Raw genomic sequence first — 12,668 nt, 5'->3', positions numbered from 1 at the left:
AGTTTGCTTCAGATGACAACACAAGAAAAGACATAATGGGGTAAATCCTCAGGTGGCGTGAATCAGAACAGCTCATTTGACTTTAAAAAACTTCAATGGAAGCTATTGACTTCAGTGGGGCTGCTTTTAGATAACCAGCGGAGTATGTGGCTGGCCCATGGTCCCTGCTCCAAATGTACCGTGTAAAAATTTCAAACACACACAAGTGACTTACAAGACACTTGGGATAGCTCAGTGGTTTGCGCATTGGCCTGTTAAACCCAGGGTTGTGAGTTCAATCCTTGAGGGGGCCACTTAGGGATCTGGGGCAAAATCAGTACTTGGTCCTGCTAGTGAAGGCAGGGGGCTAGACTCAATGACCTTTCAAGGTCCCTTCCAGTTCTAGGAGATGGGATAGCTCCCTTATTTTATTTTATTTTAAGACTCAAGTTCCTTTTCAAACAAGACTCAGGAATCTCTCTCTCATTGAAAGTCAAAAGGACTTAGGTTCCTAAAAGCGCTTCAATCCAACTGACTCCTAAGTCTCTTCTGAAAATCAGACTTAGGTGCTTTTGAAAACTTTACCCACAGTCTAATAATCATAGCCCTCAGGACAATACTTCCTTTCCTCTGCCTGTTCATGTCTCCCATCCTTTTCTAGTCTTTTCCTAGGACACGTGTTATTTGTGTTGTGTTTCCTTGAACTTAAGTATAAGCCCTTTGGGGCAATGACCATGCCTTTTATTGTCCTGTAAAGAACCATGTATTATTATGCGACTAGACAAATAACAGTTTCTGGAATAAGAGTTAGGTTTAACCTACACTCAAGTGTTAAAATCCTCTATGAATGCTTGTCAGCAGTGTTACTGTTGTGTGGATTTCACTTTCTGGGATTGGGGTGATTAACAGAAAGGTGAACAAGAAGCCTGGTCTTGTCTGCCTTTCCCATACACACTAGAACCTTTTTTGGCCCAGCTATTCAAGGTTGCTATGTCTGGCCATGCAATAGTGAACATCACTCACACCCTCTTCCCTGACTTTAGGCCCTCAAAAAATTGTGTCAGCACATCCAGGCCTAATACTGAGTTGCCAAAATGTGCACGGGCTCTTTCCATGTTATAGTGCAGCTCATCAGTCCATATTCCCCATTTTTTGTCAGACATTTCTCACTGTTCCTTCTCTAACTCCAATCCTGTAACATGCTGAGTACCTTCTCCAGCAGCATATTGAATGTCTTCCACTTCCATTAAATGGCAGCCACTCAACAGCTTTCAGGCATAGGCCTTGACAGCGTAAGCTGTAAAGGGCAGAGTCTGTCTACTAAAACTGTGTCTCTGGTATCCATGGGGATATATGAACAATAATTGCCATCTCTTGCAGAATTGTTTAAAGTGGCTGACGGATGAGTCCTGGTGACCTCCACTTGGAAACAGTGAGACCTTTCATACTGCGAGGACTTTTCCATGTATTTTGCAATCAACCTGATCAGATCCACAATGGGTTGGCTGCCATTGTGGAGACAGATCTGTGACTAGAGGTGTCCTCTGACAGAATGTCAGTTATTTTTACTCACTTAGGTTCTGAAGTCAGTGAGGAAGCTTGTGCTTTGGACCCAGATCCCTCATGGTTCATAAAAACAAGTGGTGAAATTAATGGCTGAAACTGTTCAGACCAACTTATCGGAGAATAGGCTGCTTCCTGTACAGAAGCAACTGCGAGCAGATTCCGATAATACTGATTATTAAGGGTAATATTATCTTCACATTTTAGCCCTGATGAGAACAGGCCTGTGGTTAAAAACAGCCAAACAACAAACCTCTTATCTTTTGTATCCTTTTTAAAAGCCAAGAGAAACTCCTATCACAGTGTTAATAATAGTTAATGTAAAATAGAGTGTTCTCAGCGATAAAGTATTTAGTAACAGTTAACACATGGGATCTGAGATACTGGCCTTGCCTTCTCTCTTGTTCTAAGAATAAGGAAATAGTGCTGCATTTTAGACACCTTGGTGTGGCAATTGTTGGTATATGTTTTTTTTTTAAGTGGTGACAATGCTAGCAGGCCAGCCGGATGGTCTAGAATTTGCATCATGCACTAACATGCATGGGAAGATTCAAAATCATCCAGCACTTCTGGGTTTGGCAGGTGCACTGTACAGAAGCAATAGGAAAGGAAGCTCCTTGAATCACTTTGTAACATTGCCTCTAGTTGTATGAATATATCAGAGGGATAAATACAAGGGAGGGAGAGGAATTATTCCAGCTTAGTACTAATGTGGACACGAGAACGAATGGATATAAACTGGCCGTGGGGAAGTTCAGGCTTGAAATTAGACGAAGGTTTCTGACCGTCAGAGGGGTGAAATATTGGAACGGCCTTCCGAGGGAAACGGTGGGGGCGACGGACCTGTCTGGTTTTAAGATTAAGTTAGATAAGTTTATGGAGGGAATGGTTTAATGGTAAAACATAGTAGCCAAGGAAAACCAAGCAATGGTACGTAAATACCGTAGCATAATGGCCAACAAGGGTCAGGCTAGAGACTCTTGCCTACATGCTCGGGGTATTACTGATCGCCATATTTGGGGTCGGGAAGGAATTTTCCTCCAGGGTAGATTGGCTGAGCCTCTGGAGGTTTTTCGCCTTCCTCCGCAGCATGGGGCAGGGATCGCTAGCAGGAGGGTCTCTGCCGATTGAAGTCACTAAAACACAGGATTGGGGACTTCAACGGCAGAGTCCAGGGAAGGGTCTTGTGGCCTGCAGCATGCAGGGGGTCAGACCAGATGATCATAATGGTCCCTTCTGACCTTAAAGTCTATGAGTCTATGAACTGTAGTATTAATGAGCTCCAGTGGAGGTTGCATCCTATTCTGCCCAGTTTCTATGCAGAAGAAACTGAGAGAAGTGTATGGTGGGAAGGGAAAATAAATGAGTGAAAATGGAAGAGACTGGAAGACTTAGTGCTCAAAGAATTCCCCAGGGAGGAGATTGCTCATCATACACAACATATTTCAGCAAAACATTACCAGCAAGGTACAGCATTCATTCCTATCTAGAAATACATATCTGACCCTGGAGCATAACCCTTTGTAATTACAAATAAAGATGTTTAAGCAATAATTTTAATGAAGCAGAAAGCATAAAAGTCTCTCTGCCTGCCTGTAATGGAATGGAGAGCTGCAGCCCTGGCACGTGGTGAAGAGATGATATCAGAGGATTGCCAAGGTAACCGAGGATGCAGACGCAGCATCTTCCAGTTTGTTTAATCTGACAGCGAGTTCAGCTCGGGACAAGATACTGAGAGTGCTGCTGTTTTCCTCCAGCTCAAAGGAAAGATCGTGGTGGAATTGTATTTGACTCTTCCCCCCAGCAAAATCTCCCACTCAGCCCATTGTTATATCCTCCTACAATATTCTTCTCTCTCTCTCTCTCTCTCTGCCCCCCTTCTGTTCAGACAACATGCAGACAAAGTCATCTTCTTTGCCCATCCATTTGATCTCCACCTCTTCATGGGGCTGTAGTGAGGCCTGCTTAATGTTTTTAAAGTGTTTTGAGGTTCTTGGCTAACAGGAGCTCTTGGAAGTCAAAGTATAGTTTTTATTCCTGTTTCTTTCATGACAAGAGGGAACCCTTGATACCCCATCCCACTTTACCAACTGTATGAGAGCGATCAGGAAGCAATGACTCATTAATATAAACATGGAGAGACGATTATTTTATAATTTTTCTTTGGCTTCCTCAGAAACAGCCTTGTTACAGATGTATTATGCTTGTTAGGAGAGGTCCATGACCACGTGAAATACAGCCATCAAAGGTAATGCTGCTTTTGTTCACTTCCAGTCTCTCCCGTGACCCCTTCAAAAGGAGCTGGCAAACAAGAAGGAATAGAATCATGGTTGTGGGAAAAAACTCAAGACTGCCTTGTTTCCTGCCCTAGACATACTGTGAACCATTGTGCATGCCACGGACATGCTCTTTTAGGACCGAATTCTGCCCTCAGTTATATATAACTTCCACTAAAGTCAGTAGGAACATTATTTGGCCCTAAATATTCTGTACACTAACCCCACTGAAACTGTTACCTTGCCCACAGATACAAAAATTAGTTGTTACTGTTAGCATCTCCGTTCAATTTTTACTACTATTATAGTCCTGAGGAGCTGTGGTTTACATGGCCACAACATGCTTTTATCGAGTAAAAGGGCCATCCAAAGATAGCTTTTCAGATGATTTTTAAACCTGTTTCACAGGATGTATTGCACTCCCACAACTTTCATAACTGACATGTTGTGCTGTTCACTGTATCAGGCATATGTATAAAGAACACTTCAGGTAAATCCAAGGAAGATTATTCTTATTGAAGATTTTAGTCATTCACAGAATGGATTCTTCTTTAATCTGACCCAGTATATCCAATTTGCGAAGCAGTCATTGCATATAAGAACATAACGTACAACACATTCTCAAAGGATGAAATTCACCCCTCTGTAGAACACCAGCTCAAGGGCCTATGCCTCATTTAAGACCTGAATGTTAAATAGGCCTTTCGCTTTCCCTCTGCACAGAGGAAAATTTCTCCCTAAAAGTGTAAGCCTTTTGTTTCTCCTGTGAAACCTATAAACTGGGTACAGTGTGAATGGATTGAGACTGATTTCTTTGACAGGATGTCAACTGTCATTGTGTGCAAACCGACCAATAAATGAAACAGCAACCCAGCACATGGAAGTAGAAAGTCTTGACATTTTAATTATCTGAAGAGATTACAAGACGAAAGTCTTCCTTGAGGCAAATGCATTTTAGTATTGATATAGTAGTCATTGTGCTTTTCAGTAAGAGAAATAGGAGTTTGTATTTACATAAGAAACTATAGTGTCTGAGATCCTTAAATATCATATTTATGGAAATGATTCTGAATTACAGCATTTACAAAATAAAAACAAGCTTGAATAAATAATATTCAGTCCATTAAATGAGATTTTTTTCACAGAAGCAACTTTTGTGCATATTTATTTCACAATTGAAGTTTGTTGCATTTTATTTTTTTCATCCTATAAAAGAAGCATTAGATTTGTTGTTTCTCGAAAAATAAAACTGCAATAATCATTGCAATGTGAAGCCTGAGATTTAAGCCTGAATAAGTATCACTGCTTGTACCATACGACCCACCTCACATCTAAGCTACCCACCCTGAGCCAGCTAAACTCTGGTGAATGGTGACACTCCAATTTGAGGATTATGTGAAAGAGACTTTGCAAAAAACATATATATAAATAAAGTGAGGAGAACATATCACAGCTGAATTTACTCACAGCTAGCTTCATAAGGCTTGTGCATTTCACATAAACTAGTGAAGCTGTTTTATCTGATTTACATGGCAGCAATTTCAACAAGCTGTATATCCTTATATGGCTCATCTGCATTGGATAAAAAAAAAAAATCACAAAGCAAAGGGAATGTACACACACACACACAAACACTGACCAGTTTTTGCTTTATCATTTTAAATGAGGACCCTTCTTGAGCAAAATAGCGCAAACAACTTTTTTATCTTCTCTCCGTCGTCTTGAAACACTGTGTAATACTGCAAGTCACCAAACAGGATACCGCAAAAAGCTCTTGCTATAATTTCCTCCCTAACCGCAGCATGCTGCATTGTTCTTTTCATGTGGCTAACTCAAAGCATGTCCAAACACCTTTGAAAATCTAGTACTCACACAGCAATTTGTGCAAGATCATTGCATGAATCTATGTGAATTTTTTTTCCAATCCAAGGAGAACCAAAATCTAGCCATGGTGTTTAAAATAAATGTAAATGTCTTCTGAGGTGGTAGCAGGGTGATCTAAAAGTAAGAGTATGAAATATTTTATAAAATTACTCAGCCAACTATGGACGATAAGAAACTTCAGATGCTAGGCCAATATTTCAGACCTTTTGAATAAAAATATACAGTATTGTTTAATGTTTGCCTTTAGAAAATCATTTTAAAAATTTAAAAAACACAGCTTGGGATAAGTTCTGTAACATGTGACACTTATAGTGCTTAACTTTTCCAAAAATATGTTGTTGTTTTTTTTAACAGCAATTCATTAATTTGTTGACTATTTCCTCTGGAGCTGTTTTTTAGGTTAGTATTTTATCACTGATATTGCAAACCAAAGTCTCTCTCATGTTATATTTTTATTACCAGGAATTGGTTTGAACTATGCTGCATGTAAACAACTTCAATCACCACAAATTATATAGAATTAAATTAAAATATGTAAGAATTAATTTTTAGAAGACACCGAGTTATTGCTGTGATGAATAAATGAAAGGCAACAGAAATGTACTGCTCTGGAAACTTCAGTTCTTCCTATTTGGTTCAAAGAGAATGAATATTGAATGTAAGTTTGAAATGTTTTGCCTCAATTAATGTTAGCTTAGGTAGCTTATATCAAGTAATGGAAAAGCTGAATAGCAACCGGCAGACAAGAGCTGACCTTCACACTCAGAAGCATCCTAGAACACTAGTGAATGCAGAAGTGCCCTAGCTTTGGAAATGATTTGCTGTGAGAGTAAGTTAGAGTCAACCACCTACTCTGTTCTTAATCTGTAAAATAAGCAGCAGCGTTTGTTCATTTCTCTGAGCCCTATTTCTTTCCACGCAGTGCATTTTATTCTGCATATGGCATTGTAACGTTAACGTTAGAAATTTATGGAAGACTGTACTGTAGCCTAACAGCTACAGACGCTTCATGCTTCCCTTTTGCAGCTTAATAAAATGCAATAAAAACTGCCTGTACAAAATTTATAGTAATGGATGTCAAAGCCTACGTGCCCACACATGGTCCTTCTTTCAAGTTAATTCTTGGCTTAGATCAAATGTAATATCAGTCCATATAAGACTCCAATAGGTACATCACTAGTTTATTATGTCAGATACCAGCTTTGTCACTGTAGAAAGGAGTGACATGGAACATGTAACAGTGAGTGCAAACACGGACAGGCTTCATCTGACCATAGCGAGGTAATGGAGCAGAGTGGGAGGAACAGCGAGAGCAGAAGATCTGAAAAATACAAGAGAGATTGATTCCAGTTTACATTTTTTTTGTATTTGACATGACTAAAGCAGTTTTCTTAAAGAAGAAGGGACAGAAAATTATGTGCATGACCCTCCTCTGTGAGATGTTGGAACTGGGAAACAACACTGTCATGCGTCTGACGAAGTGGGTATTCACCCACGAAAGCTTCAGCTCCAATACTTCTGTTAGTCTTAATGGTGCCACAGGACTCTCTGTTGCTTTTTACAGATCCAGACTAACATGGCTACCCCTCTGATACTTAACACTGTCATAGGCCCTTTAAGAGGGAAGAGGCCAGTGCACCTGTGACTAGTCAGCTGACCCCCCAGTTGGGCTTAAGAGAAGGTACCTGGGTCCTCCTGGGTGAGGGAGTCTGGGTGAGTCAGGCCTGAACTGAGAGAAAGGGGACAGAGAGAGCAGACACAGAGCTCTCATTGCCTGAGCGAAAAGCAGTGAAGAACAGAAAGCTCTGCAGGCGCTCTCCGGGAAGAGGGAGATAGGACAGAAGCCAAGAGGCCTGGGTAGCGTGAGGAGCAGACTTTGGAGCAAGAGGAAGGCCCAGAGGTGCACCCCTAAGACCACTATCCCGTAATGGGGGAGGGAGCCAGAAAAGACCCAGGAGGGATGTGAGACTTTTATGAAGCCCAGGTGGGTGGACACGGTTTGTGTTATTCCTGCTTTTGAACTCTAGTGGAGGGCGCCGGGGGGTACACCCGAGAGTCTTCCAGTCTGAAGGACGATTGAGACTGATCAAGAGCCAAGCATCACAGAAGGTGCTGGAGCCAGGATCTTTGAAGTCCATTTTGGGATTTCAGATGGATAGTTTATTAATATAGACAATGACATGGGTGTTATTAACCTACATGTATTCTTGAAGACTCCTGAGAAGGGGAAACTGAGGGTGGGGAGCTTGCAGGGCCACTCCATGCAATGAAGAAGCAGTCTGAGATGGCAACTCTATGGCAAACACCTTCTAGTGAATTTTAGCTAAAAGCCCTCATCAGGCCGTGACTACAATAAACTGCATCTTGACCCTGCATAGCATCTCTTATGTGTGTATTCCTTACTCACATGAACAGTGCTATCAAAGTTAATGAGACTCCTTGCATAAGTGAGACTCGGGTGGATTGGACACTTGAAGCATTATTAAAATTGCATCTGAAGTGTAACATTGTAAGAAAGGACTAATTGCATGTCTCCTTGGAAACACCCATTCTATATCGCATCTCTTTTTTATCCTGTGCACTTACAAGTAAGAGAGAAAGTGCAGAAAGGACTGGAGACTCATTACTGTTCAGTTCACAGGACCGCAGTATGACTAGAGCTTAACCTTCCCCCACACACTCTCCACTCACACTTGCTGAGCCGCTCATACACTTTGTACACAACATGTATGCCACATAAACACAGCAAAAGCAAGGACACAGTGACACAGAGTGCTCAAAGCTGGAACATTTGCCATTCCCACACTGCAGGCTGCTGGAAATTGTTAAAGCTTCAAGGCAGGATTTTAAAAAGCTAGTATTGAGTCTGAGTGCCCAACCTGAGACACCTTAAAAGGGCCTGATTTTGAGAGGATGAGTGCTCCTGACTTTCGGAAAATCATGCCCTTTTAATGTGTCAAATTGGGCACCCACAAATGTAGACAACCAAAATCACAAGTCCGTTAAAAAAATCTTGAGCTCAAGTTTTTTTATGATGCAGAGTGCCTGGTTGCCTCTGCAGTGTGAATTCCTGTGGTTTGCATGAATTTGCTCTTCTTTTCAGCAGACAACGTATCAGTTGTTTTTACTGAGTCATTACCTTCCCACAGCTCCTACAATGGTGTTTCCTGCGAATTACTGTGAAAGGAGCTTTGCACGCAGTGCAGTAGCTGCAGACTTCATCTGGTACCCAATCAGGAGGATCTATCAAAAACACAACAACACGGAGCATATATCATACTAGAACAAAAATAACCAAGTGCTACTTGGGGGCCTTCAGGGAACAGGAGGAATAAAATATTAAATGTATATAACAATAGTAGCTTTCTGACTAGTATCTCAAAGTGCTTTGCAAACATCCATTTAGGCTGAGAAAAGGCTAATAGAGGGATCACTTCTCCCTCCACTAAAATACAGCCACCTCTGGGGTAGAGCAGGGTAGTCATTTAACAGAATATGGAACCACTGCACAGCCCTTTAACATAGGAAATAAAGAGTATCCTGTGAAACTGACAATGATAGGGAAAGCGTAAAAGGCAGGAATGTTAATTACAGGGGTGGAACCATAAGTATTTTTTTTGGCAATGTAACAGAAGAAGCCTAGAGTACAGCGTTGTATTCACTCGCCCGTCAGGCTTCATTACAGACAAGGCAACCCACTTTTTCCTCAATTTGGTTAACCCCCCCACACCCTCACGCCCCATATCTCTCCAAATAATCAACTAAGGGCCTGATCCTTCTTTCCTTGCTTAAGCCCTCAGAAACACACTCATTGCTCTTAGTGGAAGTTTGCCTGCACAAAGACCACAGGATCAGAAGCTCCAGTCAATCAAAACATTGAGTTTAAATAGAGCCTTTACCTTTCTAAAGATCTTGGGAGGCAGGTGGTCTCCCCTTTGTGGAAGCTAACCCCCCAGCCCCACCCTTCTGCCCACAGCCCCGCTTCCCTCCCCCCCACCATGAGTGGAGCTCTGAGCCCCTTCCCCCTCCCCAGAGGAACCCTGGGCTGGCAGGAACCCCAAGCCCCCTCTCTGCCCCCACACTGTGGGAGGAGTCCTGGGCGATCCCCCAGTCACACCACACCTCCCCTCCCGAGACCCCAAGCCACCCGGGGAAAGCAAAAGTAGCTCTTCCTGAATAACCTGAGATTTATATATAAGCCATGCAGATTCCGGGGTGGTTGAGTAGGCAGTATTTGCTACTCAGCTTCCCGGGTTCATCAGTAATCTCTCTGGAGTCCAGGGAGATTACTGATGAACCTGGGAAGCTGAGTAGCAAACACCACCTCCTCAGCCACCCTGGAACCTGCATGGCTCATGTTAATAAGCAAAATCTTCCCTACCATGCAACCCACCAAAACCTGCAACCCAGTATCTGGCAGCGGCGGCTGCGCCAGGGGAGGATTAGCTTCCCCTGGCGGCTGGCCTGTTATACCCACCACCTATGCTAAAGGTAACAGCTTTGATCCCTAACCCAAACACCTCAACTCAAACAGTGAGCACCATTAAGGGTACAACCAATGTTAACAGAGAAAGAATTTTAAAGTATTCCTTAACAAGATGGCCCTTGTTTTTCTTTCAGTGACTTCTGTAATCTTCCACAAAAGCAACGCAGTGACGTGAGCTGCCCCTTGAAAAGCAGAACATATTAGGCTCACTTCTGCTCAGCTGCTTCTGCTAGTGACAAGCTGACATAACCCTGGAGAGCCTGAAATTATGGGGGTCAAAGTGATGTAGCCCATTGCTTAATTAAGTTAATAAAAATCTAATCAAGGGCAAGTTAAGTGCTGCCCAGGATTGACTCTCTGGACATAATGAAAGGTAAACTCCTGGAAATATTTACACAAATTCCCAGAGTCTAGATTCTCTTGGTTATTAGAGTGTGCAGGATATATGTCTGCTGCTTTATCAGCAGAAAAGAGACAAGATCCCTTCCTCAAGGAACACAGTATCAAACAGAGATAAACATATGATTCATTTAATACACAGGTCAAATGGCAAATGAGTTGCAGGTAGGGTCAGCAAGGAAGAACAATGGCGGGAGACTTAATTAAATGAATGAAAAGGTCAAATCCCCCAATGTAATCTTCTGTGAAATATTATTTTAATTTCATGTAAAATTTACAAAATTAAAGCAATGATTGTTAAAATAAACCATACGCACAATTCAACAAATAAAATATTTTAAAAAGCAGGTTAACAAAATAAGAAAAAACTACGAGCACAGCTTCAAAATTCAAAAGGCTTTCTACTTTTCTGAGTTCCCATACTTTGAAATGCACAACTAGGTATATTTTGGGAACTAAACTAGTAGAGAAAGGAATGTTTCATTTTTAATTATTCAAAATGTGGAGGACTGATTGGACGAAGGCCGTGCTTTTAGGGGGAATATCTAAATACAAAATGCAAGTGTGAAGGTAGAATCATTTAAGTAGTAGGCCTAAAAAACTTGGGAAAGAAAAAAAGTTACTAAATTGCCAAAAAGCAAGTTCCTAAAAGAGAATAAATGGAATAAATACCTCCAATAAAGAAGTACTGGAATAAATATGCCCTGATTTCATAAGCATACCAATATCCTATAACCCAGAGTTTATGGCTACACAAGAATTTTACTGCCAGATTAACTTCACTGCAAATTAGGTGGTGTTTACCTTTGTGTCCTCCTTGACATGTAGAATGACAATATTACTTGGAAAATTATATGCCTCACTGGTACTCAAGATATAGGAGGAGTGTACATATATTATCACTCTATATATTACTTTTCAAAATTAAATATAGTAATTCTTCCCCCAAAGTGACTTTATGAATCTTATTGTTGGCTCACTCATCATTCTTCTTATCACAGTACAGTATATTGTGAGCTAACCTAAAGGGTACTCCTTTTCCTAACTAGTGACCCAGCAAATGCTAAAACAGCTCAAGTGCAGCCGTGAGTTTAGCACTCTGCCCTATTGATTCTGACTTTTACTTCCCACCCCACATGCATCAACCCAATATCAGGTGCACTGCAGCATATCCCTGAAATAACGCTGAGCGCATATAGAACATTTCAAATGCTGTGCAAACATAACTAATTAATCCTCAGTCACATTTTCCCTGTAAGGTTTGTAAATCAGTCAGTTTGCAGATATTAAAAATGAACAAGAGATAAATTATTTGCTCAGAACCACAGTGGTGGGACCAGATTAAAATTTGAGACTCATGGTTTCCAAACCTGTGTTCATTCCTGTAGATGAATTTGTGGCTGAAAAATCTTCCTATGAGGGGCAAAAGCATAGGCTTAACTTTGAGACCAGTAGGCGCTTTCTTAAAGGGAAGCATGTGCTTAAGAGCTTTGCTGGATTGCAGACAAAGTGCTCAACACTTTGCATTGAGCCTTTTACGATTTAGCCATATTTTAAACCAGGCAGGCACCAAGGACAATACAATTTACAACAGGATCCTTCTCCAAGGATCTTCAGCCCCTGTCTCACACAGCCTTGGGAGCTGGCTTTTGGGAGTTATTGTATGTACTAAACATTGAGCTCTCTAGAAGAGATTTTTGAAAGATTGTTTAAGAGAGGTCTCATGAGAGGATAAAAATATAATATGATGGGAAGTACAGCAAGCTTTGTAAATTAAATTCCAAGCATTACTCTGAAGACACTGCTGGAAGCAGGGTGAACGATGCACCAGCACCAACAGGCTTTTATTTTATGCACCTTCTCCTGAGCTGCACTGCTCCACTAGCTCTGCATGCAGCAGGAAATGGAAATGTACAATATCCTTAATCCCTGAGGCACTGTCTACCAGTGCTTTAGAGATCTGCAAACAGAATAGAGAGATTTCAGAGTAACAGCCGTGTTAGTCTGTATCCGCAAAAAGAACAGGAGTACTTGTGGCACCTTAGAGACTAACAAATTTATTAGAGCATAAGCTTTCGTGG

General features: G+C 41.4%; 1 protein-coding gene across 3 annotated transcripts in view; it reads right to left on the bottom strand.

The window, feature by feature from the left end:
- Positions 1 to 4,706: 4,706 nt before the first annotated feature.
- The window catches only part of ZFYVE28 (zinc finger FYVE-type containing 28), a 292,274-nt gene continuing 284,312 nt past the window's right edge, over positions 4,707 to 12,668 (bottom strand). For all 3 annotated transcript variants that reach the window (XM_034771176.1, XM_034771178.1, XM_034771177.1), the window contains 2 exons: positions 8,842 to 8,945; positions 4,707 to 7,023 (listed from right to left, as the gene is read on the bottom strand). In XM_034771176.1, the coding sequence (XP_034627067.1) occupies positions 6,892 to 7,023; positions 8,842 to 8,945 (236 nt within the window). In that variant the 3' untranslated portion in view covers positions 4,707 to 6,891. The remainder of the gene's footprint in view (positions 7,024 to 8,841; positions 8,946 to 12,668) is intronic.

Source organism: Trachemys scripta, chromosome 5 (assembly GCF_013100865.1).
Source record: "Trachemys scripta elegans isolate TJP31775 chromosome 5, CAS_Tse_1.0, whole genome shotgun sequence".
Lineage (NCBI taxonomy): Eukaryota > Metazoa > Chordata > Testudines > Emydidae > Trachemys > Trachemys scripta.
Note: the sequence above shows the minus strand (reverse complement) of the source record. Positions and strands in the feature narration are given on the sequence as shown.